This window comes from Blennius ocellaris, assembly GCF_963422515.1.
Source record: "Blennius ocellaris genome assembly, chromosome: 14".
Lineage (NCBI taxonomy): Eukaryota > Metazoa > Chordata > Actinopteri > Blenniiformes > Blenniidae > Blennius > Blennius ocellaris.
In genome coordinates this window covers 11,383,055-11,397,762 of record NC_137663.1, presented here as the reverse complement: position 1 = coordinate 11,397,762, position 14,708 = coordinate 11,383,055, and the positions used below count along the sequence as shown (strand labels likewise).

The 14,708-nt window shown below is 43.2% G+C and overlaps 1 protein-coding gene across 1 annotated transcript; it reads right to left on the bottom strand.

The window, feature by feature from the left end:
• Window positions 1-4,381: 4,381 nt before the first annotated feature.
• On the bottom strand, window positions 4,382-13,801 carry LOC308139500 (organic cation/carnitine transporter 2-like; the record flags this gene model as incomplete). Its single annotated transcript, XM_080508961.1, has 10 exons — window positions 4,382-4,521; window positions 4,644-4,826; window positions 9,438-9,652; window positions 9,826-9,920; window positions 10,801-10,927; window positions 11,100-11,268; window positions 11,355-11,509; window positions 11,597-11,700; window positions 11,858-12,040; window positions 13,595-13,801. The coding sequence occupies 10 exons, from the start codon at window positions 13,799-13,801 to the stop codon at window positions 4,382-4,384; spliced, it is 1,578 nt and encodes a 525-aa protein (XP_080365087.1).
• Between the last annotated feature and the right edge of the window lie 907 nt (window positions 13,802-14,708).

Sequence of the window (14,708 nt, the reverse complement as noted above, 5' to 3'; positions counted from 1 at the left end):
CAAAAATCAAAGTCAAATTTTTTTCCCCCCTGAAGTTAAAAAAAATCATCTTCATGCACTCCAGAAAAAAAATGGAAACTCAAAGTTGAGATTTTTTTTCACACAAAAAAAAAAGAGTTCTCTATACCAGTGTTTTTCAACCACTGTGCCGCGGCACACTGGTGTTCCACGAGATATAGTCAGGTGTGCCGTGGGAAAGTATCCAATTTCACATTTTTTTCTAAAAATCATTTGCTCTCACAGCCGCTGTCAGCTGTGAGAGCAGTGTGTTGAAGAGTAATCATGTATAAATACTCTTCGCCAATAGATGGCAGCACATAAATGTGCCAGTAAAATTGAAATTTAACAGACGCCAGTCTGGTTAATCACCACCACATCCAGCTGCTCCCATCTTGTATCAAAGTACTGTGTCAGTGACAGTGATGGAGAAGTTTTTGAAAAGGAAGAATCTAACCAGGATCTCAGCTCTGTATTCATCCAAACAGGCCCAGGGTTCACATTGAGTGAGTACAAATAAAAAAAAAAGAAATTGAGAAATACTTTTTTTCTGTATTTATTTGATTCCTGTTGATAAAACTTTGATGCGAACGACTTTATATTGTTAATATAGGCTACAGAGTTTCACATTTTAACATTTTAGGGTGGTGGTGTGCCTTGAGATTTTTCCCAACAAGAGTGTGCCTTGGCTCAAAAAGGTTGAAAAACACTGCTCATGTGACTACTTCAAAATGCATGGCAGATGGTTTAATGAAGAGGTGAAAGATGTGTCAGGACAGGATTTAGCTCATAAACACAGTCAATTATCAGTATCAGACTTTGCAGAGACAGTGCAGCCTGCAACATTGTTCCGTCGCGAACATTCGTCGATTACGAAGGACAAAGGCACGGATCCCAGGGTGCTTATAAAATGTGTTATTTTTAATCAAGGGTATTGTAATCCCTGTGACCTAAAGGGCCACTGCCACTTCCTGTTGTAGTTTTATTGTGACAGGCCTACTCTGCACCTTTAAGTTCACTCCCCCTCAGTCTTGTGAGATCTACTGCTGCTGCTCTGGCTGCTGTCGCGGTGGCGTCGGACTGATTGGCTTCCTGATTAAAAATAATAATTTAATGAAGTCATCCAAGGAAAACAACCAGAAAGACATCTTCACCTATAACCCAAACATCTCCCCACTCATCGGTGTGTCGATCCACCTTGTACGTTTAATGCATTTTGCATATTTGTGTTCAGGCCCGCCCCTCCCTACACGCAGAACAAGCGCTGTGCGTAGGGCCCCGCGATCCATGGGGGCCCCATTTTGCGCAAGTGAGTTGAATTTCCCTCGGGATCAATAAAGTATCATAATTCTCTGCAAATGCGCAAAGGATGCGCGTGCATTTTGCCGAGAGGCACGTAGAGCAGTGGTTCCCAACCTTTTTTGACCAGTGTACCCCTTGAGCTGATTTCCATGTGAAAAGTACCCCCTCTCTCGTGTGTGATTATTCGCCTTAATGTGTACTTATATTTAACCCTTTGTCTTTCTATCTATCCAACTGCTCATTTAAATAAAACAATGATTGTGAGTGTAAAAACATACCTTTTAATGAGACACTTGCGCTTGCTTGTCTTTCATAAGTCTTTCATAATTCCTTTTTTCACTGGGCTCCCCTGTGCCTGCGTCCGAGGCGATGGTAGCAGTAGCGGTAGCTGGACGTTTACTCCTGCCTAGCCATGCATCCATGTTTACAGTCGGTATGCAGCTAGAGTTAGCTAGCTTCGCGAATCGTGCGCGCCCGCAGCAAGAACGTGAACCTTTTTTTTTTTTAAAGCGCGCCACTTTATAGTCTTTTCATATTATGTGCATTGTAGTGTTACAATCACTGTGGACGAACTGCTACTCATGGAAAATAAACGTATGGCCTTACTAAAATTCATGATGTAATACAATATAATATAGTATTATTTTTTTTTTTGTGTGTGTGGATACTGTAGGCTAATTTATAATCTTTCTGCGTACCCCTTGCAATACCCTCGCGTACCCCTAGGGGTCCGTGTACCCCCGGTTGGGAATCACTGACGTAGAGCACCGCCACCAAGTCAGCCCGAGGCCGGAGAGAGAGAGAGAGAGAGAGAGAGAGAGAGAGAGAGAGAGAGAGAGAGAGAGAGAGAGAGAGAGAGAGAGAGACGGCTTCCAAACGTCAATACCATTCAGGAGCTAGCAAAAGAAAGAAAAAGTCCAAACAAGAAGAGGCTCGTGCTTCACTTGAAGGTGGGGATGTTGTTGAAATAAAAAAGATTGTTCCACTTTTGATCTATAAAGTTATTGTTCCACTGTTGATAGAGGCTGTTCATTTGATTCGTTAGTAATTAAATGTATTATTATTATTATTATTATTATTAGTATTATTAGTATTATTATGTTATTGGAAGGGGGGCCCCAAAATAAAATCCTGCTTAGGGCCCCCACTTGGCCAGGGGCGGCCCTGTTTGTGTTGTCCCGGACTCCATTGAAACGCCTGCTTAAATTAAGCTATTGGTCAGTCTGACCATTTGGACTCTTATTTAAATAATCCTTTTACTTTATAATTTATCATCAAAGCCGAATTGTTTAATAGACTGTATTATATGAATATAATACTTCGTTTTTTCTGTTTGTGACCGTTTTTGACCATTTCTGTTACTTTCTAAAATAAATGCAAAAAGGTTTAAATGTGCTGTTATTTTCTCCAGTGTATAGACCTTCACTGTTCTTTCCATTGGTTTACTGTAGGAGGCCACCGACATCAAGACCTTAAAAAGATATTTTTTTTTCTTTATTGAGCAAATCGTTCGGAAGTATTCCAAACGACAAAGGCAAGCGGGTTCCACTCGCTGTAAATGTTCCATCGCATTATTAACTTCAGGGAGTGACTTATTATATCGTTCCCACACATTATTATAATTTTTTTCTCCATAACCGCTCCATGTACGTTGAAGATTTCAGAATGCTGGTTCAGTGTCTCTTCTGCCCCGGAGGTAGCGGTAACTCCAGCGATAACTCTTTGGTGGTAGAAAGACAAAGAACTGGTGCCAAGTCCAGCTCTGGCTCTGAACTAGCCCCTGGTTCTTTACAGTGGAAAAGCCCTCACAGACACAGGGTCTGCATGCTAATCTTTGCTTTACTAACTGGTTAACTTGCAATCCTACGCATATCACATCAAAGACAACATCACACGCATAATTGAACACCGTCTGACAACTCCAGACATTTTACGAAGCAAATCACATTCACATAAACTCATTTTAGAAATGGACCTTTAACAGACACACAGCAAGCAGATGTGAAAGACGATGTCCTATGTCCTATAGTTCTCCCAACATATGGTGGAGACAGAGGACAGCCTTCCTGCTCTCTGACAACCACCATTGTGAGTGTGGTTTATTGTGGTCCGCCATCTTGTTTTGTGGTTCCGTCCCAGGTGATTGTAGGACAACTCGTCCACAAAATGGCAATCCCGGACAATACGTCCATGTACAGCACCCTCAGTGGACAAGAGATTTCAGAATTTTGGGGCGAAAATAAATCCTGTATATAGTTTTATATATAATTTCTAATTGATATTTTATATACATTTCATTTCTCTAGTATACATCCATATATATTTAGTATAGTATCATATGGCTTTGTTTCTCGGGAAGAATGTTCTTCTTTGTGCACATGACACCCCACCCACCCGAAACTTCGGCAATGTCGTGTGCTGCGCATGCGTGTTCCAGCTCTCTAATAACCATATCAGTCATATATTTTAATCATGTTTATCAAGTAATGTCGCTACTGTATGGGCCCTGCAGTGCCTAAATATGTCGGAGAGTGCACTTACGTGATGCACCTGAACGCATCACTCAAAGCGGTCAGCTACGAAGTGGCATTATCCCGTTCCGACATCGGGGCACTACAATGTCTTTACACCGTTGCTCATTGATCATTATTGATAGCTAAACTGGCAAAACACAACATAAATGGTACCATGTGATCCTTATGATGTAAGAACTCTCCACAGATACAAAACATTTCTTCAAATTTATTCTATTTATAAACAATCACAACTGACTCTCAATAATCACCACAGACTTTGAGTTTGCTTTTCTCTTCATGCACGGGCACTTTATCCTGTTGAGAGACACAAGAAATAAGATGTTATTTATTTTGGTGTTCTACAAAAGGAAAATTGTGAAAATGGATGATGAACTATTTCTATACACAGATATCATTATAATAATCACTGATATCAGAGCCTCTTCATTATAATGAGAATTGTTTTTACTGTGATTCTTACATCAGAACAACTATAAAATCCAAATCACATTAAGTTACATGACTGTTACATGCATATAACGCATCAAGAAGCTGCTTTGAACGTCTCACCTTTCTCTTTTTTGCATCTGCTGAATAGTCTGAGGAAGAGGCTGGCCAAAACTCTCCGGTAGGAATATACTGGCAAAGACAGCCAGGAAGCAAAGAGTCCCCAGTACAATCTGAGGCAGGTACTTAGAGTATACACCTGCACAAGGCAGTGGAGAAAAATAGAATGAGAGAAAGGCTTGAATCATTGCACTAGGTTCAAAAAATCATGGAGTGGAAAAACAACTTGCTGTTATTGATCCTTCAGTTCAGTGTACTCACTCAGCTCTAGTATAAATGGTGAAATACAGCTTCCAACTCGAGACACGGCTGAACACGTCCCCGTTCCCGTGTTCCTGAGTGCTGTTGGGTAAAGCTCAGCGGTGTACACATACATCAGGGACAAACCAGCCGTGACACCAAATTTTCCCACCATTTCCAGAGTCATAGACAGACCTGACAAATCTAAAGTGAGAGAAGGCAGACAAGACATGGGGACAAGTTGTTTAATGCTCATCTTGTTAATTTACTGTACTACACCACATGGACCTGCTGGTCTTAAAATCAGTTGAGGTCGAGTGCATTGGAAGCACGTTGCTGTCCAGGAGCAAACAAGACAAGTCTGCAGTCAATGGTGCAGTGTTTTAATATTCTCAGAGTGCAGGAGTACCTGTTGTTGTACCCTTAGAGTTTTCATTAAAATATTGTCACAACATTGTTCTTTGAATATATTAAATACCAACATTAGCATATGGGCTCCTCCAAACCATATAAACCTTTTTGTATAGCTGGAGACACATATTTTAGAAAAGAGAACAGTCTGTTAGTCACTCTGACAGTCAGAAGTTAAGTTATAATGTTCATGCCCTCTCATTGTTACTGTTTGACAAATGCACCCATACAATATCAAATTGTCGATGTGTAAGTGTATATTAAAGAAAAGGGAAAGGAACATCAATGGGTATAAACTTTACGTGAGTGGGTTCAAGATTGAAGATTACAATACTTGTGCCCATGGGTAGATTTATTTTGCAGATTGTGATTGCATTTTGAGTGACAAAGAACAACAAGACAAGTACTCATTCACTATTAATGAATAAGATAAGACCAAAATAATTAAGATTAAAATGGATCAAAATAAACCATGATAAAACACAATAGAAAATTTAGGGAGATAAAAACATTCTCTGACTTAACATCCAGAATAAGAACATACTGTGGTGGTTGCTAGGAGCCAGGCCTCTCACCCAAAGGACTATGGGTAAAGGGGCGGGGTTTGAGCTCTCCCGCGCTGGGGCTTTTGTGGGCTGTACCAGTCCAGTTCTGTGTTCGCTACAATAAAGACGTGTTCCAAGATTCAGCTCTGCCTCATCCTTCGTCCTGCCACATTGGTGACCCCGTTATGGACATGTTCGAGGAAGTAGAAGACTGCGACGTTGATTCGTCCTCGTCTCCACAGCCGCGCTGGACGGCGGTTTTCGCTGCGGCTCTGAGGCTTCCCGACTTGTGGCAAAATGACCCGGCTTCGTGGTTTGTGCATGTCGAGGCGCTCTTTCGACTACGAGGAATGATGGAGGATGAGCAGAGGTACTACTTGACCGTCACAGCTCTGGACCAGCAGTCCACCAGCCGAGTAATCCAGCTCCTGCGCGCTCCTCCGCGGCTCGGAAAATTCACGGCGCTGAAGCAGCTCCTGCTGCGGAGGTTCTGCCTTTCTGCCCCCGAGAGGGCAGAAAAACTCCTCTCCCTGCCTGGGTTAGGAGACGGCTCGGCCGTGGACTTGATGGACGACATGCTGTCGCTGTTGGGCGAGGACGAGGGTGGATTCCTTTTCCCCCACTTGTTCCTGCGCCAACTCCCGCCGCCAGCGCGCGCAGCTTTGGATAACTCCCGCTGCTTGGCCGAAGGTGACTTTCGTGGTTTTGCCGAGGAGGCGGATCGAGTTCTGCTGGCGACAAGGAGATTTGCGGTGCAAGGTGTGGGAGCGGAGCCCCCCCAGCTGGTGACGGAGGACGCAGACCCGGCGGCAGTGGCCGGAGTCAGACGACGCGGGACCAACATGTGCTTCTTTCATCAGCGTTTTGGCGCCAAGGCGTGACGCTGCGTCCCTCCTTGCTCGTTCAAGGCGTCGGGAAACACCAGCGCCAGCACTCAGTAGCAGCTGTGGGTGCTGGTGGATGATGTGAGCTGCTTTTCGTCAAAGACTCTGTGTCAGGGAAGCGTTTTCTGGTGGACTCCAGCTCGCAGCTGAGCCTCCTCCCTCCAGCCGGCATGGATTTTCCGGCCCGGGACACAGGACCTCCGTTGAGCGCGGCCAACGGTTCCCCCATCTCATCTTTTGGCAGTAGGTCAGCGACTGTATGTTTCCACGGATGCCAGTTTAAGTGGGACTTTGTGATCGCCTCCATTACTGTTCCCATTATCGGTTCTGATTTTCTCTTTGCTCATGATTTGCTGGTTGATGTCGCAAACCGCCGGTTGATCGATGCAGTGTCATTTGCTACCTTTCCGTGTGAGACCGGGGGACCTGGGCCGTTAACCCGCGCAAATTTTTTTGTATCAGAGAATGCGTTTCAGCGTTTGTTGGGGGAGTATCCGTCTTTGACCAAGCCTGTATTTTCCACCACGGTGACGAAGCACGGCGTCGAGCATTTCATTGCTACCACGGGCCCGCCGGTTTTTTGCGCGCGCACGTCGCTTAGACCCAGAGAAGCTAGCTATAGCTAAAGAGGAGTTTGCCAATATGCAGCATTTGGGCATCGTGAGGCGTTCAAACAGCCCGTTTTGAGTTCCTGCGTATGCCTTTTGGCCTTAAAGGGGCAGCACAGACTTTTCAGAGGTTAATGGACTCGGTGCTGCACGACCTTGCTTTCGTGTTTGTTTACCTGGACGACATCTTGGTGGCTAGTTCATAAGCTGAGGAGCATTTGTTGCATCTGAAGCAAGTTTTTTAGCGCCTTGAGGAACATGGCCTTATTGTCAATCCTGCTAAGTGCCAGTTTGGTCTGCCTGTGATTGATTTTTTGGGTCATCGGATTTACGCTCAGGGTGCCATTCCGTTGCCTTCTAAGGTGCAGGCGGTGACAGATTTCCCTCGTCCGGCCTCTGTTAAGGCACTGCAGGAGTTTTTGGGCATGATTAATTTCTACAACCGTTTTCTTCCGCGTGCTGCCCACCTTCTGCAGCCACTTTATGGGGCTTTGCGTGTGAAGAAAGGCTCCGATCCAGTTGACTGGACACCAGATCGTGTCCAGGCTTTTGAGAGTGCCAAGACTGCTCTTGCTGATGCAGCTCTTTTAGCCCATCCAGCACCTTTACCACAAATCTCTTTAACGACTGACGCATCTGATATAGCTGTGGGGGCTATGGTGGAACAGCAGGTGGCTGGAGTTTGGCAGCCTCTTGCATTTTTCAGCCGCAAGTTATGTGATAGCGAACGCAAGTATAGTGTTTTCGACCGTGAGTTGTTGGCGTTATATCTGGCAACTCGTCATTTCCGTTTCCTTTTGGAGGGTCGTTCATTCACAGCTTTATGTGGATCACAAACCGTTGACCTTTGCGATGTCTAAGGTGATGGAGCCGTGGTCTGCTCGCCAGCAGCGCCATTTGTTATCCATCGCCGAGTTTACGACCGATATTCGACATGTGGCTGGTAAGGCGGATTGCGTCGCTGTTTGTCCGTCTCGAGTGCTTGTGTGTCCCGTGCATCTGGGGGAATTTTTGCCTGTGAGTTCTGCGCTGCGACCCCGGTCAGACGTCGGTCCATTTTCCTCCAGCGGTTTTTCGGCTCCGGGCCCCGTTCACCACGGTTTTCCACGGTCGTTTGTTCAGGCGGAGCTCAATTCGGCCCGCCTTGCATCGTGCGACATGTTGCTCACCGCTCGCCCTTCCAACCCCATACGATGGCTGACGAGGTCATGTGTCCGGCCCAGGTTCCCCGTCGTGGTCGCCCTCCTTCAAGACCCCCTGTGTTTTCTCCTCCTCATGGACGCCATAATCGCCAAGTTTCATCTGAGGTTTCGCATGAGTGGCAACGCAGCCGTTATGGCCGACCGTTAAAGCCTCCTATGAGGTAATGACTGGTTTCCCAGATGTGCCTTCTGGGTGTTCGGGGGGGGGGGGGGGGGGGGGGCTGTCACTCTGACAGTCAGAAGTTAAGTGATAATGTTCATGCCCTCTCGTTGTTACTGTTTGACAAATGCACCCATATAATATCAAATTGTCGATGTGTAAGTGTATAGTAAAGAAAAGGGAAAGGAATATAAATGGGTATAAACTTTACGTGAGTGGGTTCAAGATTGAAGATGACTATACTTGTGCCCATGGGTAGATTTATTTTGCAGATTGTGATTGCATTTTGAGTGACAAAGAACAACAAGACAAGTACTCATTCACTATTAATGAATAAGATAAGACCAAAATAATTAAGATTAAAATGGATCAAAATAAACCATAATAAAACACAATAGAAAATGTAGGGGGATAAAAGCATTCTCTGACTTAACATCCAGAATAAGAACATACTGTGGCGGTTGCTAGGAGCCAGGCCTCTCACCCAAAGGACTATGGGTAAAGGGGCGGGGTTTGGGCTCTCCCGCGCTGGGGCTTTTGTGGGCTGTACCAGTCCAGTTCTGTGTTTGCTACAATAAAGACATGTTCCAAGATTCAGCTCTGCCTCATCCTTCGGCCTGCCACAATACAATAAAAAAGTCAGGATCATAAATATTGCTCAGAAATAAAATGAATGAAGCAGATGATGTTCATTGTCATTGTTTGTATAAAGCGACAGCAACAGGAACAACGTTGCTTTTGTAAAGCTTTGTCCTGCACCTTGAGACTAAAAACCCAAGGTGTGGTTCTTGGTCCCCACACTTAAAAACATTTGGTTGGGTTTAATTAGTGACTCTAAAATTGACAATAAGTTTGAATGTGTGTGTGATTGTTTTGTGACCAAGGTTTATTCTGCTTAGACCATATAGCCAGCTCCAGCTCCCTTAAGTTAGATACAGTATTGAAGAAACTACAGTAGATATTGAGAAATTGCAGACGATTGTTTTGTCAGTGTTTATAGTTTACCTTGAGGAACCAGTAGAATGCCATAAAGAGACGCTCCTCCGAGCACCGTTATACAAATTACAGCCAATCGGCGAGGCAGATATTGCAGAGCCAACCAGTTGCTAATGTATGCTGGAACCTCGACAGCCGCTGAGATGAAGCAGCTGATGTATGGGTCAGTATGAAGCTGGGATGTGTTGAGGGACAGTCCAGCATAGCCGGTACTCATAGTGAACCTGGAAAAATGTCAAGAGGCATGGTAACCAGGTCTGGTTTTATCTGGAGTGTCATTAGTCATTAGTCCTTCATTTGCAATCACTGCAATTACAGCTTATTATATCTTATTATCTTGTTATTATATCTTACAGTTATTATAGGTTTGTGTCAGCTGGTCTGAATGGATACTCACCACAACAGGCAGAGGATCACAGTGACATTTCGGAGTCCTGCATTCCTCACAAGGGTGAAGACGTTATAATGTTCTTGAGATGGTGCCTCATCACTCTGCAACTATATTGCCTCAGTGTTAGAACTGGCTGGTACACAAATGATGGATGTTGAATTATGGTTGGACACATATGGACGTCATCTAATACTCACATTGATAGTAATTCCTAAAGTTTTACCAGCGTGTCACATATGCATTGAGAAGTCATAACATACTGGATAATTCTTATAGAAACATCAAGGACACATATAATGTCTCCCCCCTCCCCCACCTTGGACAATCAGATCATCTATCCCTGTTTCTCACACCAGAATACAGACCACTCATACTAAGAACAATGTCTGAAGTGAGTTACGTACAGATTTGATCTGAAAATGCCATCCTACAGCTCCAGACATGTATGCACAGGAGGAGTTAATGGACTACACATCAAATGTTCTGTTTTATATGAAAACATGCCAGGATAATGTCACAATCACACATTCAATCAAATGTTGTACTGAGTAACTGAACCATTTTAAACAACAGAACTTTTACTGGAGTAAAATTTAGACACTAACAGCATATGCAATTGCGTTAAATATTCATTACACATTTTTTCTGCACTCTTCTCATCTCTGGTTAGGACATCCATAGAAATATCACTATTATTACATTATTTCTTGATTTATTTATTCAGTACTTTCAAGCTATTGTAAATGAACATCCTGATGTGATGTTTCCACCTGCTGACATCATTCTGATAATAACTTGTGCTTAAATAATCTATAAATTGGATACAATTCTTTGTGTATTTCTTAAACGAGTTTTATTCATAGAATGATTTGCTGAAAAGAAAATTCGCTTTGAAATGTACAATTTGTTTAGAAGGACTTTAGGAGGAAGGATGACATCATCAATGGCAGAGTGGGTCAGATTCAGTCGAAGGCAACTTACACGTACACCATCAAAGATAGGTTGTGGAGCTTCGACTTTGTTCTTCTTGGCAGCCTTTATCAATATGGCCTCTGCCTCATCTGCTCTCCCCTGAGAGAGCAGCCAGCGAGGAGACTCTGGGATGAACCTGCCTCAAACAGAGCCCAGATTACGAATGCTATCAATTATACTACCTGCTTCAGTGAAGCTTTTTTTATTCTTCAAGTTCAAAAAATATGATTCATTAAAATATAAATTAGTTTACAGTTTTCTACATGTTTTTATCTTCAGCTAAAGTAGTCATCATTAAATACACTTACCACCACAAGGGCAGGTACAGAAAGCGAGGCAATGACAAAGCCAACATGAGAGATGTCCAGTCCCTTAAGAAGTAAGCGAAGAGAGACAAACACATGTAGCCAACAGCATAGCCCAGAGTTATACCCAAGGATAAGAGGACCCGCACTTTTCCAGTGACGATCTCACTGCCTGCACAAAGAAAGAAAAATATTCCCTCAAAAACAGTTTAGAAAATCTTAATTGTAGCATGTGAAATGTAAAATGTGCACATTTACCTAATACAAAAGCAGATACATATTTGGAATTGTGTCCTAAACCAATGAGGAAAAAGAGGATGACGAAGACTACCCAGGAAGGCGAAAAGATTGTAACCAAAGTGAAAATAGCTTGAACTCCCATGGACATGAATAAGACAGGCTTTCTTCCAAATCTAGGATGAGAAGTTGAATGAGAAGGATAAACCTCCTAAGTTCACGTATAAAAAGCAATAAAAATTCACAAGTTGCTTTAACTTTACCTGTCTGAAAAGGGTCCTGAAACAAAGCCTCCAGTTAAAACGCCCAAGTAAAAAACAGTGGATGTGAAAGGCTTTTTCCACTGCTCACTGCAAACCAAGTCAAACTGAAACATCCACACATGATCAATTCAACACTTCAATAAATGAACCACAAGGAGACAATGTCTGTGTCGTTTGGTAATCTTGAGCTACAAATCCTGGCCAAGTGATTTATATTGAATTGAAAAAAGCCTCCAGGTACAGAAGGACAAAGACACAGACCTCAGAGACCAGGGTGGACTGGTAGATGTCCTTGCTGTAGCTCCAGCCGTCCACACAGCTCTCCTGCTCCAGATCAGTGAGGTTGACATCCCTGCCAGGAAGGAAACCCTGAGCAGAGAGATTTCTGACCACATCCAGCCTGTATCTGCTGCATCTGCTCAGCTCCTGTTTCCCATCCACCACCTCAGAATCACAACAGCAAAAACTTCAGTGTCTTTTGTAGCAGTTTTTCATTACAGAACTGATTCTTGTACTATATAAGGAAAAACCTTTGATCCTGTGGTGAGCGTCCAAGAGTAAAACATTAACAACTGTGTCCTTACATAACATTTATCTACACAAATATATACTCATCACAGTATGGAGCAGATTGATCTTTGTTTGAAGGTGGAGATTTGCAACATGATCATTTTGATTTCAGCATCATTCAATCACAGATGTTATCAGAAGTAATTCCTCCACCATTAACAATTCTAACACCAAAAAACTAGAATGAAAACACATTTCTTAATTTCCTTAGACTTTTAGTTCATGGAGGCATGCTTGTGTCACCAAAAATATAATCAAGGCTTTAAAGTTATTCAGGTAGGTGATGTGACTATTAAACCCCGTTTCCAACGCACAAAAAGTGCAGGGAAGCAACGGAGTGTTACGGAGCAGGATGGCAAAGCATAACCAGAGCCAAATCTGGTGCGCGTTTCCTCCACAGAAAGTACGGTTAAAATGTATTCAGGGTTGAGAGCTCTGCAGATGTGTGATGTTGGTTCAGAGAGAGCAAACGCCGGCACCTGTGACGTTGCCCAAGCTAAGTTCACCGGAGAGCGCTCCGGCAGCACAAAGCCAGTTGGCACCAGTGTCATGGAGCTGGATGTGACAGCTGCAACTTCTGCGTTGGGGCAGAAATCGTGGACGTGATGCAATTCGCGCACTGTGTGTGGATGCGATTCGAGTCCAATCGTTGCGTTGCATAACGTCGCACCAGAGCTCTGGAGCCGGCCAGTGTGTGCGGGGAGGCGGCAGCCCGCGACACAATGTGACTCGGTAGTACATCAGTTACAGCCGTCGCGTCTGCTCCCGGTCTCCATCCCTGCCACGCATCTGGTCTTTTGGGACCAACATGAAAGTTAAGCAGCAAAGATGAACAAGAACAAAATAAAAAAAACAACCAGTGCAAAGCTGAATGTTTTAAAAACAGAGGATTCACACAGCGGACATATTAAAATATTGAAGGTGTGTAGTAAATCTCTGACCAATCAGCAACAGCTCCTCAAAATCAGACCCACTCTGTCATCCTGAGTACCCCAATGGAAGGGTGACCAAAAACCTTCGGCGCAGTTGTTTCCCGTAAAATCTGCAATTGTTGCGGTGGAAACCCAAACTGTACTGGACCATAGCGTTCCATTACTGCACTTTTTGTGCGGCAGCAACATAGCTTTAGTCAAGTCATGGTGAATAGGTTAATAAAGCTTTGAGGCTTGAAATGCAGAGGAACACCTTCATACAGTACCTGCACTATGAGAGTGAAAAGCATGATTTTTATTTTATTTGTATAAATAAACCCTGATCTTCAAAATATATAATTTATCAGGGGGCAAAGGGCCATTACATGGAAAACACAATCAATCAATGACTGGAAAAAAAATCAATTAATAATTAATATGAATGCACAGCAACGAAACAAGTGAAAGAATTGTCAGATGAATTTAAGTAAAATTTACGCACAGTAGAATCACAAACCTCTATTGGGATGACGGCTCTGTACCAATCAACGGTCAAGTTTACATCAGGAATCAGGCAGTGGTGAGCCGGAGTGTCCGCCACAAAGACGATTAATAAACCTCCCAGTCCATTGGTCAAGATGCCGACACAAATCAGGAAGAAAACCTGTTGCTGGAAGCGTCCCCAATGACCCAGGAATGCTGTGGCGTCTTCATAGTCCTGCATAGTGTCTGATAGGTTGCTGTGCTTTACTGTCTTCGTCCTTTTGAACACAAATTATGCAGCAGATGAGTGTCATTCTCTTGGTATCAGCAGGGAATTTAACAAACTCAGCAGAATTCAAGCCAAAGTTGATTTGAAATGTCTATTATCAGATTAGAGATTAGTGGAACGAAGTGCACACAGCTTGTCAATGAATGTTTAATGTGCTGACGGGACATCAAGAAAACAATTCAGATGTTATTAAAAAGTGCATAAAGGCAAGTATTTCACTTACTTGGACTATGATATTGTTACCCGCACTCAATGATGACAGTGTCCATCCAAATATCGGTAAATGTATTTCAACAGAAACAGATTAAAATCAGTAGTGACACACTCGTCTGCTATCTCTCCTGTTTATGACTGTGCTTACTTCCTTGTTTACCAGGATAACAACCAGTTTCTTACAGTAATAAAAGCCAGTACTACAGAAGAGTCTTAGGGCCACTGAAGAAAAAAAAAATTGAAGGCTAAAAAAAACAAAACCTCATGTGCTTCAGAAACAAAGCCAAAAATCAAAGTCTAAATTTTTTTTATCTGAGGTTAAAAAAAAAACATCTTCATGCACTCCAGAAAAAATGGAAAATCGAAGTTGGGATTGATTTTTCACACAGAAAAAAAGAGTTCTTTATACAATGTGCTTATCCACATTCCAGGGCATGTGACTGCTTCAAAATGCATGACGGACGGTTTAATGAAGAGGTGAAAAAATGTGTCAGGACAGGATTTAGCTCATAAACACAGTCAATTATCAGTATCAGACTTTGCAGAGACAGTGCAGCCTGCAACATTGTTCCGTCGCGAACATTCGTCGAGTACGAAGGACAAAGGCACGGATCCCAGGGTGCTTATAAAATGTGTTATTTTTAAT